This window comes from Echinops telfairi, unplaced genomic scaffold (assembly GCF_000313985.2).
Source record: "Echinops telfairi isolate 266 unplaced genomic scaffold, ASM31398v2 ScPeMD7_15;HRSCAF=58, whole genome shotgun sequence".
NCBI classification, from domain to species: domain Eukaryota; kingdom Metazoa; phylum Chordata; class Mammalia; order Afrosoricida; family Tenrecidae; genus Echinops; species Echinops telfairi.
Window position 1 is genome coordinate 9432739 of NW_022103912.1, and position 9199 is coordinate 9441937.

Genomic DNA, 9199 nt, shown 5'->3' on the forward strand with positions numbered 1-9199 from the left:
GGGGGGTGGAGGAGGTATCCATTTTGAGTCTCAGACTCAATCTTTCATAGATAAATGAGCAGAGAAGCAGGGCCCATGACTGGGATTTGGTCCCATGTGTTTGGAGCCCATGAGGTCGGACGGATAACCATTTGAGAAGAAAGGGTCTAAGAAAAACCAAGAAGAGTTTGTTAGAGGTTGGTCCCCTCTCTTGCTGCCATCAAGCGGATTCGGACTTTCGGGGTAGAACTTCCCCTATAGAGTTTCCCTGACAGAGCAGACGGTCTCAGCTTTGTCCCCAAGAGCGGCCAATGGTTGGGGCTGGTTGGGGGGTGGTGGAGGTGGAGTGTGTATGTTTGTTGGGAAGGTGGAGGTAGGATGGGTATGTTAGTCAGGGGAGTGGAGGGGGTGGTGGGTATGTTTGTTGGGGAGGTGGAGGTGGGGTGGGTATATTAGTCAGGGGAGTGGAGGGGGTAGTGGGGATGTTAGTCAGGGAGGTGGAGATGGGGTGGGTATGTTTGTTGGGGAGGTGGAGGTGCGGTGGGCATGTTTGTCCGCCAGCCTTTCCGTCTGCAACCAACCACCTAAGCCCTACACCACAAGGGCTCTCCCTATTGCTAAGGGAAAGAAAAAGGCAGAGATACATGCTAATTCCCGACGGGAAAAGTATGGAGAGAGATTAAATGCAGGTGAAGATTTCATTTTTTGGCTTCCTCAACTGTACATCAGTTACCCCGTGACAGATCTCAAATAGAATCACCGAGAAGGGTAAATGCTAGTTGGAGGGTACCTGACAAAGCACTAGAGAAGTCATCCCCATTTAAATGATGGCTCCAAATGCCAGCCAGGTTCTAAATGAGCATGTGCTAGCTAGGGGAACGGCCAGCCCTGCCTGGGTGTCTCAGGCTGGGGCGAAGAATGTGTAAGAATCCCACCCCACCCCCTTTCCCAGAAGCTCCCAACATCTCGCCCATCATCTCTTCATTATCATGAAATCATATTCAGTGTGGTTGCTCAGGCGTGTGGCCCTGTGATCCTCTGGTGTGCTCCAATTTTCTTCCTCACTTCCCTTTCTCTTCTTGGTTTGTTCTCAATCTACTGATTCTTCCTCTCCGGCAGTCAACTGTGAACACTGTCCCCGCCCCTCTATCAAGGATTGGCTTTTATGGAAAAGCAATACCGTCAGAGAAGACCCTAAGCGACGCTCCCATTCCTAAGCAGGGGTTACACTCCCCGGAACGAAGGAAGGCTGTACCAGCCAGGCAGCACCCTTAGACTCTAGTTTGCTCACTCCAGGGTGAAGCAAACAGCAAAGCACAAGGCTGCTATCCAAGAGGCTGGAGGGTTCAAGTCCCCCCCAGATTCACTTTGGAAGAAAAGCCATTGAAAAGTCTATGGAGCACAAAACCCCCAAACCAAAACCAAACCTGCTGCCCCCGAGTCCAGGCTAACTTCCAGTGACCCTTTAGAACAGGGTTGAACTGCTCCTGCGGGTTTCAGAGATTCTAACTCTCGATGAGTGTAGAAAGCCTCACCTTTCTCCCAAGGAGCAGCTGGCGGATTTGAACCTCAGACTTTGTAGTTTGGTAGCTCCATGCATAACCACTGTGGCACCAGGGCTCCTGTATGGAGCACAGTTCTATTCTAATGCACATAAGGTCACCAAGAATAGGCGTTGACTAGAGGACAACTGGGGATAAGGGGGTATAAGAAATTGTGGGGGGTGGGGGTGGGGAGACATGGGCACAGCCTCCTTTTCAGGGGTCACACGTGTATCACTTTCTTTGGAGGAAAAAATGCATGTGTTGTGTGGACTCTGGTAGCACACTTAAGGAGGCTTCAGAAAGGTAGGTGGGGAATGGATTTTTCCCCCCACCTATATTTGGTGGCCCCCTCCTACTGCAATCTGAGGAGAATGCCGCATAGCCTTGCCTCTAACCATGATCCTTCTCCATGCATCTTACCTCGTCCAGACATCTCTCATACTGCTCCCTCTGGCTTTCATTTTCCAGAGCCAACGCGGAGTTCTCCGCCTGCGGTAAGATATAAAAATAATACAAATGAATCAATGGAATGTTGTGTTATGTGACACCTTATTCAATCCACTTACTAAGTACAGCTCCTCGGGATCCTGAACAATCTTTAGACATACCTTTGACAAGTTTGCTCCAGGTACGATTATAGATAACTCAGGAATAAGTTCTGTCGTATCAAATTGTTCACATGCACACATAAAAATATATTACAACTTAAAAGAAAAACTTGACCTTCGGAACCGGTAGGAAATCCAGTCCTCCTCTGATGTGCGAAGGTCCCAGAAAGATTACACTGTACTCCCTCCTGTGCTTCCAACTGAGAACATTAATTTTTCTATGCATGCATTTACCGGGGCCTTTTCTGTCCTCTAGCAGCTTAGCTAGGGGTTGTACTAAAATACATACAGCGCAGAGGCTAACACCAGGAAGAGAATGGGCTACCAGAGAGAAACAAAAGAACTTCTCACAACGAAATCTACCAAGCAAGAGGACCAGAGCATCCTCATCAACAGACCCGGGAATGAGGCCGGCCCGCCGCTCAAACCAGGACCACAGTCCTCCCTGGAGAGAAGGAAAAGAGCCTTATTGTTTGACCCACGGAGGAGGGGAGTCACGTCTGACTTCACATTTATCGATCAGCACGACGTTACCCAACCCCGCTGCTTGGAACTGCCAAATCACACAGTAGGCAAACGAGCAGTGGTGGGGCCCAGCCCCTCGCTGCGGAGAAAACCTTGGGTTCAAGATGAGAAAGAATAAACGGTGAGCACATGAGAGCCGCAGAATGGAGCAGGGTGCCGATGGCATGGGAGAAAGGAGAAGGCAGGAGAAGGAAGAGAATACTGCCCCCCCCTACCGCCCCCCACCCCCCACATGCCCCCACCCCCACCCCCTAGGGTTTCCTTGCTGAAGTAGCGGGTCCTTTTCAAAATGACATCTTCCCAGCTTGCCGGAAACCCATCAGTTCAGCAATCGCCAACAGCTCGCAGTAAGGTCCTGACAACGGTCTTTCTCACAAATCATGGCTGCGCTGCAACATGGACAAGAGCCTCATGGAGATATGAGCCAGTGCCATGGGCAGGGCTCCTCCCCTGACTTACTTAACCACGGGGGTGGGGGGGGTGGGGTGGGGTGGGGTGCTAGCCTGCCCCCTTCAGTCTGTGGGCCAAAGAGCTTCCGATTCCGCTCCTTGGGACAATGCCCAGATCACAACACCGGCCCTAATGGTGCTGTCGTCGTAGTAGCTGCTGACCTGGAGTTGACTCTGAGCTCACGGAAACCCCATGCACATCAGAACGAAACACTGAGCAGACCACTGTGAGCTGCAAAGGTTCCAGGGGCTGATCTTCAGAAGTTGGGCTCCCAGCCATTCTCAGTCCGGAAGCTCTGCTGAAACTGCTCAGTATTGCAGCACCATATGGTATCCCAGTATGCCAGGGCTCCACTGGCCAATGGATGGTGTCTGCACAGGAGATGGACTGGCTGGGCATTGGACGCGGATCTCCTGGGAGGAAGGCGAGAATCCTACCAGTGAGCTATCTATTCCTCCCAATTGTACTGTACTCCATTCTACTTTAAAAGAGGTCAGAAAATAATAAGCAAAGAAGGCAGCAGGGGCAGGGAGGAGCATGTCCTCCGGCAGACTGGCCAGGCACTGGCCAGGCATGGGTGTCTTCATCTGGCAGAGCGCCGGGACAAAGCATACCAAAGGCTGGGCTTGGAGCTTAGCCTTCCTGTCCTCTAGCCTCCTCAAGGAAAACCCAGGTGGCCGCCGTGGCATTCAAAGCAGTTTGTGAATCCCGTAACCAGTGGCTGCAGCGGCCATGGAGAAAAGAAATTGGCCAAAGGCTGATTTCCATTGAAGGCACTAGAAGGCCAGTCTCCATACTCAGGCCAGGACTGGGTTATCCTTGAGCATCTTAGAGGCAGTGTGTGTCCCCCTCAAACATTTCAGGGAGGAGTTCTAAGTCCTGGCCACCCACACTGGAACACACATGGGTGTATGTGTACTCATCTGCGCACAGACACAGCATCTTGGCACCCTTGCTGACCAGCTTCAGGTCCAGTACAAGCTACTAGAGGCATAGCTTGCCATAAACCCGCACACTATTTCAAGGCGTTCAGGATTCACACAGGAACCGTCTCTGCCTGGCTCCTTTTTGAAGCGTTGAATTGAAAATACTTCCTCATACAACCACTGGGTAGTTCCATGTTTTAAATCCTTGAACAGGCCTCTTGGACATGTGGTCTGCAAGAAAGGCTCAGGCCCTGGAGCATTTCTAGCTGCAGTCAGAATCATGAGGGTGCTTGGTGCATTACAGACTGTGGGGCTCCCAGCCTAGGATTTGGATTTAGTACGTCTTTGGCATGGCAGAAGGAGTCCTGGTGTTATACCGGGTTTACCTGCTAACCATAAGGTCAGAAGTTCAAACCCACCAGCTACTTCTCAGAAAAACTATGAAGCTCTCTGCTTCCACAAAGATGTGCTGCCTTGACAATTCGATATAGGATCACTATGATTCAAAATCGGCTCCACATGGGGTTGGGGCTTTGGTTTGGGGGGTAGGGCCTGAGGCTGTGCGTGACTAGCAGGTGCTGCTGGCCTGGGAACCACGCTCTGAGAACCTGTGACCTAGATGGACCCGCTTCAGCATGGAGGCAGTCCACACAGTGTTCCTGCCCCTGCCGCCATCCCCAGCTCATGCACTGTTTCACTTCTCCTCTAGAACTGGGGTTGGGGACCATCCTTTGTCTGCTCCGCCTCACCAATCTCTCGGGGTACAACGACACCTGTTCTCTTTGCTTGCACCATGACAAGCAGCATCCCTCTAGAAGCACGGCTATCATCGTGCGCCCCACTCCATATAGAGAAGCCCACCCTAGAGCTCTGTGCATCTCCTCGTTCATCCTGTGTACATCTGCCTCGCCCTCCGACACCAGGGATTCTCCAGGAAGGAAAACAGTCCCTAGGAAGATCTATTAGTGCACATGCTTAGAACAGCAAAAAGGTTTTCCATTTCGAAAATATTCTTTGATCTTTTATTAGAGCTCGGGGGGGAAAAATGGTAATGCTTTCATAACACAAACTGAACCTTGAGCTTGATCATTGTCTTGCTGATGGAGATCCACAAGAAAGGGCTGCCTATGGACTTGGCAGGACATGCGAGTGGAAGACCCAGGGCCCATCCGCCTTGGGGATGAGACTCGGGCTCTGAGGGGAGGCTACAGTGCACTTTAAAAATGTAACTCTTAAATTTTATTTTTTATTAATGGAAAAAGATGGCCTGGCTTTTGGAATATAAGTGACATTCTGTCAATCCTGGTGTTGCCTCCCATCTGCTGTAACTGCAGGCACGTCTCCAGGACCCTTGGGGTACGTTTGCTCCTGGTAAATGGGGGTGGCCTCGCCACAGGTTGGGAACTACTGAATGGGAGGACGAACCTCAGATGGTCTCAGATGAGCAAGATGCTGGACAGCTGTGAGGAGTCGATGAACATTAGTCTGTTTCTGTGCTTTGTCAAACTGCTTCCATCCGAAACGGGGTTACTCTTGGGGGTGGGGATGGTGGTGTGGGGTGATGACTAGCCAGGGTAGAAGAAGTTCTTCGGCCCCTGGAATTGGGCGTTTGTGCAAGTTCCCATAAGGTTTCTTTCAGGTACTGCTTCTTTGACGTTCATTTCCTCTTCCGATCACTCACCCTCATTTGCTTCTCAGGCCTGAGTCCCACATCCAGGTGCCCATTCATCAACTACCTTCTCCTGATTTAAAAAAAAAAAAAAAAAGCCCTCCGACAAGATACTCATGGCTAATTCACATTAAGATGCCAAAGGCTGATTAAAAAGCGCTGAGAGGATTTGCATTTTAAGAGAGGATTAAGAGAATGCATCTTTAATTGCACCCTTTGAGGAGGTGGAGGGCTGGCAGGTTTGCTGGGCTGTGGGGAAGGTTTCGGAGAGCCAGGGTACCTCCTTTCTCCTTGAAATCACAGAAGGGCTCTCCGATTAGGCTTACTTGTAAGTTCTAGAAGGGCTCCATCATGCTTGCCCCACTTCGGCACCATGTCTTGCCCCACTTCGGCAGTGCTGTTTCTGACTCATAGCGACCCTCATGCGGGTTTCTAAGGCGGTCAGGTGGTCAGGTCTTTGCGGGAGCAGAAAGCCTCATCTCTCTCCTGCAGAGCAGCCAGTGGGTTTGAGACATTGACCTTGTCGTTAGCAGCCCTATGCGCAACCACGACACCACCGGAGCGCCTTCCCTAAACTAAAACTCATGGCCATCCGCTCAGTCCCGGCTCATATCCCTGCTGTAGGATGCAGTTACCCTTTCGGATCTTTGGGGCTGTCGATGTCCGTGGGAATGAAGGTGTCCCCTTTCTCCTGCTCCTGTGCAGGGGCAGCTGGAGGGTTTGAAGGGCAGAGCAACTCGTGAACCGCCAGGCTGCTCAGGGCAGAGGAAAGGAAACAGAGTATCCTCGTCCTTGTGACCGTACACTTTGGGGAGAGCCACCTGCCTAACCGGGAGGTCTCCCTGACTCAGGTGCCCGCCTTTGTGCTCTTGTTAGCACCCATCCTGCACAGCCTCAGCTCCGGCGCTCAGCACACAGCAGGGCCATTTCTGTTCTCCCGACTTGGCTCTGAGGGCAGGCACTGTGGTCTTCCCACCGCCACACCGCGCCTGAACCTTGGCCAGGGCTCCAGCCTCCAGGTAGCTCTGACTCTTTGCACATGTTCAAGTGACATAGACGCTTTGTGCTTCCCAGAGTCTGGTCTGTTATTTCTACTCACACTTACGTTGGCAACCCTGGCCATGTCTGCCATTAAGACAAATCCGCCCAGTGGGTGATCTACTGCTGTCGAGTACATGCTGTAACCATGGGTCCTTAAACTTTTTAAACAGGGGGCCAATGCACTGTCCCTCAGACCCGTTGGAGGGCTGGACTATAGTTGGTTGTTTTTTTTTAAAACTATGAACAAATTCCTATGCACACTGCACATATCTTATTTTGAAGTAAAAAATACAAACGGGGCAAAAACACCCGGTGGGCCAGATCAATGTTTTCGGCGGGCCGCCTGTGGCCCGCGGGCCGTAGTTTGAGGGAGCTAAAGGATACTAGAGAAAGACAAGTGAGTGTGAGACTGACATGTGGTCACAAACAGCCACACCACACCGCAGTCAGGATGCAGTCTCTCCACAGCAGAGCAACTCACTCCTACCCAGGGCGGTGCTGGTCAGGGGGTGGGGTGGGTGGTGGTGGTGGTGGTGGTGGTGGTGGTGGTGTGTCCTGATTTGTAGCACTTCCCGATTTGGGAGTGAAAACAATCCTGCCACATCTAATTTTAAACTGCCGACATGTTAACCCTGATCGCAGAGCTGGAGAGAGATGAGCATTAGGCACCATCAGAGAGTATGCCCAGAGACAGGCTATCCAGTGTGGATCAGAGAAACTGTAAAGCTATCAGGAAGTGATAAGTTTGGAGCCTGTATTATCTATGTCTTCCACATAACTTATTTAATAATTGTGTGCACAATGAATGAGTTTGAAAATGGTCTCAATTTGTGACTACACAGTCAGAAATGATGACAGAAATCACATATATATGTGATTTATATATATACACATATATAAATATACATATATATTTAAAATTACTTTATTGGGGGCTCGGACAATTCACATCACAATCCATCCATCCATCCATTGTGTCAAGCACATATGAACATTGTTGCCCTCATCATTCTCAAAATATTTGCCTCCCACTCTAGCCCCTAATATCAGTTGCTCATTGTCCCCCTCCTTCCCCACTCCCCCTTCCCTCATGAACCCTTCACAGATCATAAATTATTATAGTTTTGTCCTAAGTTACCCTGTCCAATGTTTCCCTCCGTAATATATATTTTTTTTAACACTAACAACCAATTCATTGGAAATGCCATCACTGAACAACAAAAATAGCAACTATTCATGGACCCCATAAAGCAGAATCAACAGGATTCACGTCAACTTTATCTTTGGAAAGACACAACGGGGATGCTCAGGATCACCAAGGGCCAGGAGACAACTGTGGAGCAGACCATCAATTGGTCAGAAGCAAGTTCAAGCAGCTGAAGCGGAAGAAAGTGAAACCAAGTCAAGTAGAGCCCAAGCATGACCTTGAACATATCTGACCTGCGTTTCATGACTGTCTCAAGAACAGGGCAGATGCACCAAGCGCTAGTCATCAAAAGCTGGGTGACTTGTGGGCTCCCATCACAACAAAGTATAGATGGCATTGTGTAGAATGGAGCTTTCCCAAGCCTACTCATGCCAACGAAGAACCCCTACACTGACCACAAGGCAGGCATCTGAACAGCACAAGAAGATGTTCTATGGCTGACAGTCAGGCATGATGTGTGTCAGGACTGTACCCTTTCAGCATCCATGTTCAGTCTGCATGCTGAGCAAATAATCCAAGAAGCCGGACTGGACGAAGAAAGTGGTACCAGGATTAGAGGATGCCTCATTACCAACTTGCAATGTGCAGACGGCACAACTCCGTGCTTCCTGAACATGAAGAGGACTTAACGCACTCATTGATGAAGGCAGTCGACTCCATCTTCAGTACAGCTATTATCCCAATGCAAAGGAACTAAAAAACTTACACTTGCATAATCAGTGACACAGTAATAAGTGGAGGGGAAAAAAGTGGGCCTGTCATGGTTTCCCTTTCACTGCAGTCCCCAATCGGCACCCCTGTGAGCAATTCTCAAGGACTCGAATGACTCCTTAGTACGTTAACTACATCTGCTACAGAAGACTTCTTTAAAGCGTTCAAAAGCAAAAATGTCATTTTCAGGGACAAGGTGTACCCAACCCAAGCCGGCACATAGCTTCCTAGGCATAGGAAAGCTGGACAAAAATAGAGAAAACTGAAACAGGACCGACGCATTTCCATCCCGGTGTTGGTGAGGAACAGTGCCTCTGCCCTGGATTGCCTAAGGAACAAACGAAGGTGCTGGGAAAAACCCAGCCAGAATGCTCCTTGGAAGTGAGGCCGGGAGGCTTCATCTTACATACTTTGGACGTGTTACTAGGAGCAACGAGTCACAGGAGCAGGGTGTCAGGCTCCATAAAGTAGAGGATCACGGATAAAAAATGTCAATGAGGTGTCTCGGGGAGGAGACGAGCCAGTCAGGGTGCGATGTA

The 9199-nt window shown here is 50.1% G+C and overlaps 1 protein-coding gene across 1 annotated transcript in view; it reads right to left on the bottom strand.

The window, feature by feature from the left end:
* NCKAP5 (NCK associated protein 5) overlaps window positions 1-9199 on the bottom strand; it is a 734641-nt gene that overhangs the window by 256847 nt on the left and 468595 nt on the right. The window contains exon 7 of the mRNA XM_045287417.1: window positions 1944-2012. Within this exon, the coding sequence (XP_045143352.1) occupies window positions 1944-2012 (69 nt within the window). The remainder of the gene's footprint in view (window positions 1-1943; window positions 2013-9199) is intronic.